Source organism: Salminus brasiliensis, chromosome 18 (assembly GCF_030463535.1).
Source record: "Salminus brasiliensis chromosome 18, fSalBra1.hap2, whole genome shotgun sequence".
Taxonomy (NCBI): domain Eukaryota; kingdom Metazoa; phylum Chordata; class Actinopteri; order Characiformes; family Bryconidae; genus Salminus; species Salminus brasiliensis.
In genome coordinates, this window is record NC_132895.1 from 2,822,912 (window position 1) to 2,838,131 (window position 15,220).

General features: G+C 39.5%; 1 protein-coding gene across 13 annotated transcripts in view; it reads right to left on the reverse strand.

The window, feature by feature from the left end:
• Nucleotides 1-15,220, reverse strand: part of add1 (adducin 1 (alpha)) — a 55,067-nt gene that overhangs the window by 3,482 nt on the left and 36,365 nt on the right. For 4 of the 13 annotated variants that reach the window (XM_072662582.1, XM_072662584.1, XM_072662581.1 and 1 more), the window contains exons 11-17: nucleotides 11,575-11,670; nucleotides 11,288-11,377; nucleotides 10,372-10,389; nucleotides 6,723-6,806; nucleotides 5,210-5,366; nucleotides 4,740-5,027; nucleotides 3,431-3,517 (exon numbers count right to left, since the gene is read on the reverse strand). In XM_072662582.1, the coding sequence (XP_072518683.1) occupies nucleotides 3,431-3,517; nucleotides 4,740-5,027; nucleotides 5,210-5,366; nucleotides 6,723-6,806; nucleotides 10,372-10,389; nucleotides 11,288-11,377; nucleotides 11,575-11,670 (820 nt within the window). Of the gene's footprint in view, nucleotides 1-2,490; nucleotides 2,526-3,430; nucleotides 3,518-4,739; nucleotides 5,028-5,209; nucleotides 5,367-6,722; nucleotides 6,807-10,371; nucleotides 10,390-11,287; nucleotides 11,378-11,574; nucleotides 11,671-15,220 lie in introns of those variants that run through there. The other 9 variants (XM_072662593.1, XM_072662592.1, XM_072662586.1 and 6 more) reach the window with 6 other exon arrangements.

Here is a 15,220-nt window from a genome sequence, read left to right on the forward strand (position 1 = left end):
AGAGAGTAATAAACACCATCTACCTGGAGAGGATGACCGCCTCGGATCAGAAAAACGATGGTCATACGTTACCTGCTCTAAAGAATCTACAGTGTTTTGAACTGGCAGAGAAACACGGCTGAGTTGTTGGTTAATCTCACAGAGGTTCAGAAAGCAGGAGAGTTTAGAAGCTTCTAGGATGAGCTTTGCTGCTGGAATGATCTCAAGATGCTCCAATCAGTTTTTTTTTTTTTTGGGTCAGATTCTCTATTCTGGACATCATCGGCTTAAAGAAATACTCCAGCATTTTTAACCTAATCTCAATTTGCCACATCGGTATCGTTGATTACCTGCTGATTCCCACAAGCAAGCTGCTTGCATTTGCCTGTACATGGAAAAGAACTGAGAACCTGCCGACCTCTATCTCATTTATAATAGAAGCTTGTGGGTAGTTGCTGAATTTGACCTGAATTCTACTATTAGGACAGCAAGGGGCGCAACCTAACATGGGGTACGTTACGAACATTGGGGCAACTCTGTTGGATCAAACCCGAGCCGTCCAGCACCCAAAGCAAGAATCATACCACTTGACCCATTTACCTAGGGTATAACTGGACCTCAGTTTGTTTTTATGTTGCTATTAGACATTGCTTTTGCCAGGCTAAAGTAGTCCAGCCTCCAAACATGGTGGAGGTAGTTTCATCAACAGCTCACAGTGAGAGCTAGCCAGGCTAAAGTAGTCCAGCCTCCAAACATGGTGGAGGTAGTTTCACACACTGTTACCGTACCTAAGATCCCTGAAGTAAACAATGGGTGAAGCCAAAGTACTCAATAGTTGTTGTTTTTTTAATCTATGGAGGCCAAATTATGATCACTATGTTAACAAATGAATCTAAAATCATACCATAAATGTAAGAAATAAATCATACAGATTTCATTTTAATGTAACTTGGTTGAAAATCTCATTTGGCTCAAATAACATTGAACTTTATTAAAAATAATTGCTTAAATACTGCACATGTAGTAAATGTTAGTTATTTTTATGGTAATTAGTAATATGTTACACATGGGCAGAGGTTGGCTGATTTTTTTTTTTTCAGAAATGGAAGGAGCTGAAAATATATTTTTTTTTAATTGAAAGAAGTGTGTTTCTCAGATCTCAGAACTGCATTTTAGGCCTTGATGAGAGACTGAAGAAATGTCTTACTAAAGCTCTTTAAGTATTTTAAGTATATAGTTGCTGTTACCTTTGCTTGCCTTTGAGGTTTTCCACATAAAAAAGGAAAACCAAGTGGCATTTAAGCCTTCTCTGGTATCCATAGTGATCAGATGGGAGCCAATGAAAACTGCTCACAATTAATTAACCAGGCCCATCTCTGAAACAATTACAAAGATTTACGGCTTCATTTAGGAATCCCCCCGACTGCAGAACCTGTAATCAAGTTCTAGAGAAAAGCTCACTGATGGGATTTAATCAGCACCCGCTGGCCCCTGGTATCAGAGTGGTTCCACTCGAGTTCTCGTTCTTTTTGAAGTACAGGGCAATGCAGCAGAACTCCTGTCTGTGGTGTCTGATGTCATGAATACAGACCAGGCTGAAAACACTGGAGAATTTCTTTAGGGTTCCAGAAGAAGCCCCCCCCCCCACACACACATATACACACATATATACTACATACACAAATACACAACATAAAGCTTCATACACACTACTGTTCAAAAGTTTGGGATCATCTGTTAAAGAATTCAACTTATGTTACAATACATTTCATAATAATAATAAAAAAAATACTAAAAATAATATTATAAATATGCTGTAGGTGTAAATATATACAAAATTAGTTAGTTAATTAGTTAATAATTCAACTTCAATCTGCATTTGATTTTGTTCTTTACATCTTAATATTCTTTATTAAATCACTACAACTTTATTCTGGATACTGAGAAAATATTATAGATTTGATTATTTGATTAATTTATTACATCTCTGCATATTACTTTAATTACACCATCTATCTGGATGTTAACTTTTTAAGTGGATATAAAATGTTTATTCTGGACATTAATTTTCTTACACTTTCATGCTGAACATTATTGTTTATTAATATTCTACAGTTTCTCAGTCAGTCTAGAATAATCTACAGCTCTGCTCATCATTCTAGACTCATCTAACAAATTTGTCAGTACCCCAGCAGCTATTCGCAAGAGATTAGAACTACAATTTTAATGAAAACAAGCTAATCCCCAACTTTTGAACAGCAGCGTATGAGCCGTAATACTCTCTGTGGACTCGTAGGCCGGTCAGAAACTGATAGAAGACCTCGGAGACGACTCCAGCAAACACGAGAAAATCAAAAGGGTTGAAGTTCGGAGTGGAGCTACAGAGCGAGAAAATACAGCAGATGTGTCAGAACTGAGAAGACAGAGGGAGATGAAGCCATGCACAGAGAGGAGGCTAACACAAGCATGGAGGTGAAGGGGAGCTGAAGAGGGAGGGGGACACTGTACTTACTATGGCAACAGGTACTCTTTTGCATTTCCATCTCCTGATTGTAAGGCAGCCACGAAGAAGAAAAAGCACAAGTAGAAAAAAATGTCTATGCAGGTCAAATCACAGCCACTGTGTTAACTTAAAAAAAAAAAGAAAAGAGAAATAAAAGGAAGACCAAACCCAACAGAGGTAAAGTAAAGTAAAGTAAAGTAAAGTAGACCACCAGGAGAAAAGAATGGGTTTAACACCATTCTTTGAAAAAACCCAGAGAAAATGAGGATGAAGAGTGAATGAGAAACGTTTAAGACAGGTGGGAAATTCTCCATTATTAGATTACACCTCATCCCTCACAGGTGCAGGTGATGGGTGATTGTCCTGAACAATCACAGAGTAACTCTACTGTAGTACTGTATATTTCATTTATTTATTAAATACACTTTTTTGACTTCTATTTGTTCAGTTTTCTCACTGGTGTGCTATTGTTAGGCCTGCCGACTTTGGTGTAATCCAAAGTAATAAAGACCAAGAGGTAAACGTAATAAATAAATAATAAATACAAATAAATAAAAGTAAAAAAAAAAAAAAAAATCTACAGTATGTTGTTATTCTTATTGGTATGCAAAATGTAATATATTAATAATAATCTTATTGTCAGGATTGAGTTTCAGATTCAGACTTCAGAAATTTCTTGAATTCCCTAAATAGAAAAAAAATATATAATAATAAATAAATAAATAAACAAATAAATAAATAAATACCATTGGTTAACCAATGATCCTCTTGGCCTCTTATTACATCCAAAAAACAAACAGCAAAAAATGTCTACAGTTGTTAAAGACCACACTGATAAAGACAGACAAGAACTGCAGCATTCCTAGTATTAACCCCTGGGGCACACCAAAAATACAATCGGGGATGACATGCTTTTTCCGAAAACCCTGACCACCTGGACCAACCTACCTTCTTCTACTCGGATCGGAGTGCTAGGTGGGGTTTGAGTGGGGCTCTGAGCTTTTTCCACCTCCTCCGGGTCGTCCTGCGATGGATCTAAAAGGAAGAGAAAGCTCGTTTTAAGCCGTATTACACAGAGCTGACCTTCTTAAAAAGAGAATTTTAGTTCTGATTGGTTTTCTTTAACTTTAGAGGCAAAGAATATGATCTGCAAATCCGGAAGCAATCGCACCAAGCTTAACAGCGGCATCCCTCATCCCTGTGTAAACAGGACTCGCTCAGGAAGGCACACAGAACAGGACACAGCACAGATGCTGATTAGGGGATTATGCTCACGACACAAGAGAGAGCACCTCAGGCCCAGCTGAGCAGAGATCCCACCTTCACCTCAGTTGGAGTTGGAGGTCCAGAGTCCAGAAAGGGGGGGGGGGGGGGGGGGGGGGAACCACTGGAAACACCACAGGCCTTTTTATTAGTCACAAACACACTCGGTCGAATTAATCCCAGTTAAAGGAGGGGGAGAGGAGCCACCACGATCATGAAGGAGTGATTGGGTCACTTTTCATTGTTGCCCTTATTAAACCAACAGCAGACGGCAGGGATCGAGATTCAGAGGTTAGGTCAGGATTTGAGGAATAATTTGCCCAGAAATGCTGTGGATAACAGTACAAGAAGCCCAGCTGGAATTCAATAATACGGATGATACTGATAGGTCATCAATATCAAGCAAAAATCTCAGGAACAAAAAGAAAAGAAAAAAAGCCCACACATCTTAACTTTCAATGGAAGTCAATGTAAACAAACAAACAAATAAATAAAAGGCTAATGGAGGCCCCACTTCACAAGATCTGTTGTGGCAGCACCTAATATTATTGTTCCTAATGTTATGGCTGATCTTTTTTTTTTTTCCTTTTTTTTTTTTTACTATCTATCCTGTCTTTTGATTGTTGTACCTTTGACTTTCCTTATTATTATAATTATATAATTATTTTTATATTTAAACGGAAAATGGAGATACAAGGTTTTTGTGTGACCGCAATGACATACAAGTCCCAGCCAGCCTTCATGCACCGCCAGCAACACGGCGATATCAGCTTTCTTGGGTGAAATACTCCTTTAAATGATGATTGTTTGGGAAGGTGCCGGAAAGGGCGAGCTGGGGAAGGGGGAGGGCGAGCAGACAGAGCCGGATCACCGAGAGAGAACAAGAAGGAGGGGAACCACGTAAAGAAAGCGCTAGCAAAGGGAATCCCCACAAACAGAGGCCTGCAGCGAGCAGGACTGGCGCCTGGCGAGGTCAAAGGGAGCTCCAGGGTACCTGCAGCTTCGCTGTCGATACCAGACTGGGCCTGCCCAGACAGCTCTGGGGTGACGCTGAGGGCTCTCAGCACAGCACAGTGAAACTCCTTATGTGGGGACTCCGGAGCGCCGGAGGGGCTGACCCTTCCTGACCCGACCCCGGATTCTGCGCTTCGGCTGGGCACGGCGGAAGAAAAGGGGGCGGCTGGGGTGTGGAGCTCCTCCGAATTATGACCTGAGGAGGTGGAAGAGGTGGGACCTCCACCTGCGACTGAGCCCAGCGAGCTGACAGACTCCTCAACCTGTACTGGAGGTAACAACAGTTTGTCCAAACCTGTGGGGGGCGCCGCTGAGCTGCACAGTAACCTTAAAGCCATGTGTGAAACCAGAGCTGAAAACAGTGAATGGAAGAGCTCTTGCCGGAACAATCCCATAATAGTAAGAAACCCATATTTAGGAGGCTACGGGCTCTCAGATATGATGTCTTACCATCCTGGCCCTTCTGTTTGAGCTCCACTTCCTTGCGGTACTCCTCCAGCTCCTGGTCAGTGAGCTTGTTGAAGGGGTTTGGTCCAGTCTTGCTTACGATCACACGAGGCTGGTACTCCTTCTCTATGATGGCTTTAGAAGCCGTCACTAGCTCCCCCTGCAGCCACAAAAGAGGTAAAACAGCAAACATACCTTGGTTTAAAAAGGTCAAATATAAATCAAACAACATTTTTTATTAGTTTAAAGAGGAAATTGAACATTTTTCTAAAAGTTTTGCATGACTAAATGGTTCAAATGTAAACCAAGTCACTGAGAGTAAGAAGAACATCAGAGTCAGAACTGTGCACAATGCTGGAGAATGGAACAACACGTCTGAAAACTGTGAAACTCCTCTGAAAGCTCCCCTCACAGAACGTTACCACAGTAAGTAATCATAAATACACTGCCTGATGCCTGAGACACTGTTTAAACTTAGATTTGAGAAGATTTTCACTTAAACTTATAAAATGTATAGTTTTAAAACCAATTCCAACAGAAAACTAAATGATTTATCAGTATTTTCTTAAATAATTTTAATATTAAATAAAATTGCTGTATAAATCCATTACTGTAAAGAGATTTAAGTTGATGTAAATGTACCATAACTGTACCATAACTGTACACTCATACCTGATATAATAAAATAACTGACTGATCAACTTCTAAAATCAGTAAAAGGGGGAAAATGAGCAGTGTGTGTGTGTGTGTGTGTGTGTGTGTGTGTGTGTGTGTGTGTGCAATCCCCACATGCTAATATGACACCATACTAAAAGTCTTAATTCTCTTTAAATGGAAAATTAGAAAAACAATTATTAAAATTGGTTGTGCTTCTACAAACAGCACTGCTCCCAGCAGACACATACACACACACTTGAACTACACACATGTTCAAGGAATAGAGGTCTGCAATGTAAAAACACAATGTGCAATATTTTTCCCCAACCCCCCCCCCCCCCCCCCCACACACGTGCAATTAAGGTTCAATTTGCAATTCTCTGTAAATAATCTGTAAATAATATTGTTTTTTCTCATAGTTTTTTTACTTTACTATTATTATTATTAATATTATATATTGTGTATATAGTGGTAATTTATCTACGTTTTGAACGTCTTGCTATCCCTTTGCTTCTGTGACACTGAATTTCCCCAGCGTGGGACTAATAAAGGATTATCTTATCTTAGCTTATCTAATTCATAGTAATAAAGTGTGTAAAAATACAAAAATAAATAAATAAATAAATAAATGAAGAAAATCTTACCAGGAAATTCTTATATTGTTAAGAGTATTGTTATATAGTTATTTCTATTATACCATATTTTACAGTTACAGTTATTTATGCTTAAGCAGCCAGAAAGCAGCCGTTCTATGCTATGTTCTAAGAGACGGCAGTAGAAATGGGAGGAGATGTTGGGTGTGGTTTGTAGCAGCACAGTGGTTTTGGTTGGGGTGATTATTAAATACTGCAGGATGTACCTTTCTAAACGACCTAGCAGGACTATAGCTGTCTGAGAGGTCAAGGCCATCGAGAGACTCCAAACAGTCAGACAGAGGAGCGTCCTGCAATAGTAAACCTTGTGAGCAGTGCACAACTAGGCCCCATTTACTAACACACACATAGATATACACACACATATATGAGCACAACAACGTACACCCGCTCCATAAACATGCACAGACCCACAGAAGCGTATGAGACAGACTCAAGCCAGACAGCTGCCAACGGTTCGAGGTCATGCACTGACGCACTGCAGCACTCAAATATGTGCTAGTCAAACCACACACAACACTTCCCACCGCAGGAACCACCAGCTCATGCTCAGGCTGTTCGGATGACCACTAGATTACGGTCACCTGCGCAAGAGGAGTACAAAGAGCATGAGCACGTTTCTTGGTTCTCTAAGAACTTCAAGGTCCAGGGTTCTGATGCCCGTTTAACTAGTTTAGCTTCTCCAACTGGCAGAATCCCAGCTCTGCATCATGAGCACCGCCTACTGGGCTAAAGACGGTCCAGGACGGGGAGTGTAAAACTACGCAAACTAGGGCGGTCACAGGAGTGCGATCACTGCAGTAAGAAAGCTGGATCCGACCACCTGACGGACCCGTCCATGTGCATGCACTGCTTTTCTGCTTAAAGGCTCATTAGCGGGGCCAGACTGATCCATGATTGGCTGGCTGAGATCAATAAGCCATGCTTTTTTTTTTTTTTTTGCTTTATACATGTTAAAATATCATCAAACGCGTTCAAACTCAGACCTCTGGTTATCCTCTGGGCGAGTAGGGTGTAACTGGGACTGCTGTGCATCTAGAGAACCAGTAAGTGTTACCCTGGATGGATACTGAATGTACAGCATGTTAAAAACCCTTCAGTTCTGAAGAACTAACAGAACCTGGAAGTGCATAAACAACTCTGGGCAGCTACATCGGTCTAATGGGATCTACAGTAAAAACTCTTACTGCTAAGAGACATATAATAATAATCATAATAATCATAATCATCATCAACATCATGTGCGTAGGGGCCTAAAACCTACGTATACGTACGTATATAAATATCTAGATGTATTTAGTCCAAATTACTTACCGGCATTATTCTAGATATGCAAGATCAGTAAGTGTATATGTAATTATATTATATATATTTTAAAAACAAACAAACAAAAAAATAAATAAATAACATTGGTAATCTGCCCAGTGTTACAACATTTACATTTATAAATAATTTTGTAATAATAATGATAATAATAATAATAAAAAAAGAGAAATCATAATTATATATATATATATATATATATATATATATATATATATATATATATATATATATATATATATATATATATATATATATATGAGATTACAATTAGAAAGGGATCTTTCACAATCCCAAGGTTTGCTATAAAAATGTGGTTAACAATTAGGAGCTGGGCAATATGACAATTTTATTTTATCGTATCGTATCGTGATAAATGTTATTGAGGTAACAATATGCTTTAATGAGTGTATCGTGGATATCGTCAGTTCTTAAAGAGCACTGATTATCTGCACGCTTCATTACAGACAGTGTAATCAGTCTTATTTAATTACATGGAGTGAAGCGTATTCTGAGTAAAAATCACGGTACTTAGCATGGGAGAATACATTAAAAGCCTTTGTTGGTGCATTTTGTCTATGTGACGAAATATTGCGATAAATATTGTATATCGTAAAAAACGTCTTTAAATATCGTGATATTAAATTTCCCCATATCGCCCAGCTCTATTAACAATACAACATAGTTCCTTTTCTAACTCTCCTCTTCCTGTCTATGAGGGAGAGGAAGAACAGGAGTGTGGTTTAAAAAGTATCAAAAGTATCAAGTCTCATGTTCTGATGATTATATTATTTAATTGTTATATGTAATATTAACATCATTATGTAATATAACGTCACTGTGCCACAAAAACATTGTCTCTCCAAAATAGCAGCTTTACAGGAGAAGGTCATAACCTCCTAAACCTTTAATGGTAGTCAAAAAACAAAACAAAAAAAAGTATTCCAGGTCATTTTGGAGCGTTTCTATTGGTCCATTAATCATCAAATTCTGATACAGTATAAAAAACCACTGCCAATTTCACATTATAGAGGGAAAGTGAAAAAGCAAAAATTAAGATATACAGTTTGTGTGGCATATATATATAACTCAGCTGATATTGAATATCAGCATCTCACAATTTGTTTTATTAAATATCAGATCCTGCACTACTTCATTTTTTCCACCATTATGGAATATAAGCAGTTTTTTTTAAATAAATAATCATTAATAATTAGTAGATCACTCACTTATTGTTAATATAAACGAAAGTGACAGTCCTAACACAAACGGACTGAGGACACATTCACTATTTAACACATTAAAGCACACGTAATTCAGCCACTGCCGCTATTTAACTCATATTAGACTGTTTTATTAGAAGGCCAGGTATTAGTACAACCCCCCGTAACTTTGACGACAGGGCAGGGTGAGGTCTCGACAAGGTCTGACTAGCATCTGGAGGGCAAAGTAGCAGTCATGACACATGCAAACTCATAGTGCATGTTGAATGAATAACAGTTGAAGGTACCACTGTATAATAAGACCACCCTTATTAACGGCTTTATGAATATCTCCAAATCTGCTTATTATTTATAAATATCATATATATATATATATATAAAATAACATTCATAATCAGCTCCAACACTCTCTCCAAACAATAACCCACGTTCCCCCACACTGTTAGAGCTCAGATGCAGCTGGTTCTCCACCAGTCAGTGTTCTACCGGTCAGCTTCAGCAGAGCTCTGTTAATAACGGACCACAGTTTGTCTAGTCCCTGTAGGGAAGTACTGCCAATAGAATAGGACTCTCTGGAGCAGATATATCAAACATGGCCCTATTGGCACCATGCTGCCTAATGCCAGGCGTGGGCCAGTAGAGGGGTATAAAGCCCCCCAGCATTGAGGAGCTGTGGAGCAGTGGAGGAGCTGTGTTCTCTGGAATGATGGATGGTACTTTTGGGATGAGTTGGGGTGGTGATCATCATCCAACATCCTGACCTCATTGCATTTTTTAATTAATTAATTGAGCAGGTGTCCAAATACTTTTGTCCATATATTGTTCTCCATCCAATACTTTTGAGATGAATTGAGAAGTTGGGGATGATAAAACTGCTGAATGCAATCAAATTCTCACAGCAATGCTGCTCCGAAGTCTAGTAGAAAGCCGCCTTCCCTGGACAGTAGAGACAGTTACTCCAACAAAAGCAGGATAAGAGTAGGATAGGATTTCAGAAGAAATGATGACCAAGCAGGTGTCCCAATACTTTTGTCTGCATGGTGGATCTGCTGAAGCCGAGGACAGTGAAGACTGGCTGATGATCTGTAGGGTGTTTATATTTATAAGGGCCGTCATATTTTATAGTGGTACCCGCTTGACTTTACAGAGGAATCGTCAGCCTGATCACAGCCGCAGTCGTTAAAGTCAAGGGAGACGAAAATAAAAAAGGCACCGCAAAACTGATCAAACTGAAGGCGGATGAGCTCCACCCATGGCAGCGGGATGCGAGGATGTAAACACGGTTAGCTCACACTCAGACCGTACTCACGTGCCAGATAGTCGCTCTCTGTGGCCAAAGAATAACGTCACAGTTACAGAAGCAGCACAGATGAGGGACAGAATGAGGTGAGGAGGAGACCACAGACAGGGGTGTGTGTGTGTGTGTCTGAGCAGGTCTTATAGGCAAGAAGTGTGTGTATGTATGTGTGACATAGAGGACATGGAATCTGGTGTGTGTGTGTGTGTGTGTGTGTGTGTGTGTGTGTGTGTGTGTGTGGTAAAATGAAAATAATATCAATAAACATTAAATAATTAATACCTATAAATAATAAAACCTACTTGTCATTTTATCAGAAACCCCAACCAAGCTACTCCACCTTGTTGGTGTCCTGTAAGAGCATGTAGCTCATCTGTTGATGCACAGTGTGGACGTCTAAGCTTGGTGTTTCTAATAAAGTGGCCAGTGTGTGGAAGCACAAGATGGGTGCTCCTAATAAAGTGGCCAGTGAGTAGAAACACAAATAAGTGTTTCTAATAAAGTGGCCAATCAGTGGAAGCACAAGGTACAGTAGGTGTTCCTAATAAAGTGCCCAGTGAGTGGAAGCACAAGATGGGTGTTTCCAATAAAGTGGCCAGTGTGTGAAAGCTCAAGATAGGTGTTTCCAATAAAGTGGCCAGTGAATGAAAGCACAAGATGGATGTTTCCAATAAAGTGGCCAGTGAGTGGAAGCACAAGATGGGTGTTTCCAATAAAGTGACCAGTGAGTGGAAGCACAAGATGGGTGTTTCCAATAAAGTGGCCAGTGTGTGAAAGCTCAAGATAGGTGTTTCCAATAAAGTGGCCAGTGTGTGAAAGCTCAAGATGGGTGTTTCCAATAAAGTGGCCAATGAGTGGACATACACGGCAGGTCTTTCTAATAAAGTGGTCATTGAGAGCAGAGACTGATGGAGGTTTTGGAACTCACCTGGACAAAGGATCGGTCCACCACAGCTCCTGTGAGCACCTGTGACTGTGGCCCTGCTGTTTTAATATCCTGCAGGTTCTGCTCACGGATCTGGAGAACCACAACAGCAAACCATCACACTACTGTTCAAACTGCAGAGCAAACCCATCTGACCATCTGACCAGTCTTCACCACACAGTTTCCAGACTCGGTTGGGTTTAAAATAAAAGGTTATAACCCCCCCCCCCCCCCCCCCCCCACCCCCCATATAAACATCCCTGTACTTTTACACACAAACATATTCTGACCTTGTTGCGCATCTCCTGGACCTCTTTAGGGTTTGTGTTGAGCGGAACAAACTGATTGGCCACAGCAGCCTGTCGAAGGCTCTCCTCCTTCGTCCACTGCAATCATCAAAGCAAAGATTCAAACAAACCGCAAACAAAACAGAGAGAAAAAAAATAAACAGACAAACAAACACGGAAATGAAGAAATCTACACGAGCTTAACAGAACAATAGTTCATGCTTTCAAATGATAAGAACAACAAAAATGCTTCAAACTTAACTGACAGTTATTACTGCAATAATTTCCACAGAGCAGTGAACCAATGATGACGAACAGGACTTCTGTCATTTATTTTTAATTAAGTAATAATAATTTCATAATAATAATGAAATAATTAATTAGTGTAAAATATTTTCAGCTTCATTGGATCAATGTAATTAGCATATATGAAATAATTAATTGTTGGAATTAGGTAATCTATACAACTCCTTGTTGCACGCACGCACACACGCACACACGCACACACGCACACACGCACACACGCACACACGCACACACGCACACACACACACACACACACACACACACACACACACAGAGAGAGCTCTGTGCAAAGGTCTTTGGCATCTGTAAAGCTATTCATCTGGGCTGAAAGTTCAGGAGTTCATTTCTTAATTAAAATTCTAATTAAATTAAATGAAATAACGATCAATAAACACAGTGGAAGGCCTGAACCTAGATTAGCACCAAAACCTGTGCTCTCCTAACAGCAGCATAATCGGACCACTTTGTTTATGTGGGTTTATTGTAATGTTATATAGAGTTAATTACAGGTAGACACTCTCACTGACCACTGACTTTATGTTTATTTGGGTTTATTCTAATGTTATATAGAGTTAATTACAGGTAGACGCTCTCACTGCAGAGATTCAGACACTATTAGACCTTTGCACAGTACTGCACGTTGAAGGAGCATCACTATGATTAAAACAGCCGTCTCTCCTATATGAGCTGCAGAGGCCTGCTCATCTACACGCTGGTGAACATCACTGCTGGCGTGAGGATTGGCGCTCGGTCTGTTGTGCTCTCATCATCATCATTGATACTCGCTGCTGCTGGATTTACCGTAAGAAAGGAAAACTAGATCCTGAAGGAAGGAAATAAAGAAGAGAAGAAGACAGAGAGGCAGAAGGAGGTAGAAGATGGGAGGAGGTCGTGAGGAGCAGCAGGTGTGTTTGGGGGGGGAGTGAGGCAGAAGCGGTGTGTGCCTTTAAAGCAGTGACAGTGAGGCAGTGTTCTGACCGAGATTAAAACACACACACACACACACACACACACACACACACACACACACACACACACACACACACACACACACACACACACACACACACACACACACACACCAGGGCCGGGGATTGTTCTGGCCAATTAGGAACAAGATTAAAGCTCCGACATCAGGCTCTTACCTGAACTGTGATACTGGTACAGAGTAATGCAAAAGGAGCACCTTCAGATTTTGCTCGACTCAAAAGTCTTCATTTTCTAATTGTTCTCCTTCTTATTAATTTTATTATTCACAAATCATACTGTTATTATTACTATTACACAGCTCATCAATGGCCGTATCAGTGCACACATTGCATAATAAAGAGTGTGTGTGTGTTCAGTTATGAGTCATTAGTCCTAATGCAGAAAACTTCATGAATTGCTTGGTATTTGTCAGCATTTCGACATTTTTTGGCGTCCCACAGGGTTCAGTTTCAGGGTTTATGAAGCTGCTGCGAGTTGTAATTCAACTGTGTAATTCAACTGTTTCATTGTAATTCAACTGTGGTTATGAAGAAGGAAACTATAGGCCACTTGTAACTCCACCGCCCACCCAAAGACGACCAGCAAGTAAAAATGTAAAAAACTCACACATGCACATCACCAGACTAGTGACTTTACAGGAGAAGGCAAAAAGTTATATAGAGTTAATTACAGGTAGACACTCTGACCACTGACTACATTTATTAGTGTTTTATCTAATGTTATAAAGAGTTAATTACAGGTAGACACCCTCACTGACCACTGACTATGTTTATTTGGGTTTATTCTAATGTTATATAGAGTTAATTACAGGTAGACACTCACACTGACCACTGACTTTCTGTTTATTTGGGTTTATTCTAATGTTATATAGAGTTAATTACAGGTAGACACTCTCACTGACCACTGACTTTCTGTTTATTTGGGTTTATTCTAATGTTATATAGAGTTAATTACAGGTAGACACTCTCACTGACCACTGACTTTATGTTTATTTAGGTTTATTCTAATGTTATATAGAGTTAATTACAGGTAGACACTCTCACTGCAGAGATTTAGATGCTATTACACTGTACTTTGCACAGTACTGTATGTTAAAGGCGCATCACTATCATTACAACAGCTGTCTCTCCTATATGAGCTGCAGAGGCCTGTATTTGGCAGTAAAATAAACATTAATTCTCAGTAATTTAGAGATTTTCTATTGGTCAATTTATCCATAACTAGAGCAGCTACAGGGTGAAAATTAGACCATGGAGAAAATTAAAAACATGCTTATTATTGCAGAATTTAATAAAATCACAATTTTCATATGGAAGCATCTCACCCACCTGCTCTACTAGACTCTTAACCTCCTGAGAACCGGCCTTGGTTTGCGTTTTCAATTTCTCCTGGCTATTTGGGATTAGTAGAACCTAACGAGTATAAAAACTAAACCTAGTCTTTGTACAGGAAGTCATATGAGGCCAAAGGGTCAAAGTTTTAAAAAACCAAAGTGGTTCCCTGTAGGAAAAAACCCTGTAGATGGATCTTTATAGAATCTTTAAAACACTATTCATGAACACTATTCTTCTTCTTCTTCTTCTTCTTCTTATTATTATTATTATTATTATTATATCATTAACTTTTCATACCATTATAACAAAGTTCTATAGAGCAAAAAATGTAATGTTTGTGTTTGTTCCTGCTTTTCAGATTTTAGGGCCACTGCATGAGCGAGTTACGTGCTGATGTTGATACAGTGCTGGAAGCCTGGGCTTGAGCTTGAGCGTTTATATTGTGCGGAATTCCTGATGCCGGCTCTATTATTATACCCAAGTTATGAATTAGTTCGACTGATTTATTTATTTTCTGGGCAAAAATAAATAAATAAATAAACAAAAATATTTATATATTTTAAATATATTTTTTTATAAATTAGCATTTTTTTTTGTGGAGGGAACAGTGTTGGGGGTTGTGTCTATAACTCTTCCCAGGACACCTGATTGGCACCGGCCCTGCATACAGAAACAAGCAAAAACACACAGCTACACAGACACACACACACACACACACACACACACACACACACACACACACCACATTAACATAGTTGGCAGGGATGGATTGAGTTACGCCCAGTAATCTACAATACAGTTCACCAGTGTGGCAACTGTACACGCCAGCGGTCTGGATAGGGGATGATTATAGATATAAAATGTTTACACTTCATAATAATAATAATAATAATAATAATAATGCAATAAATGTGATTTGGCCTATTTCAAACATGAGCCACTCATACACACACACTGGCTATTCCCTCTACAGCTCGTCAGATTAAAGATGGTTGATGAACAGCAAATGCATGTTGCTT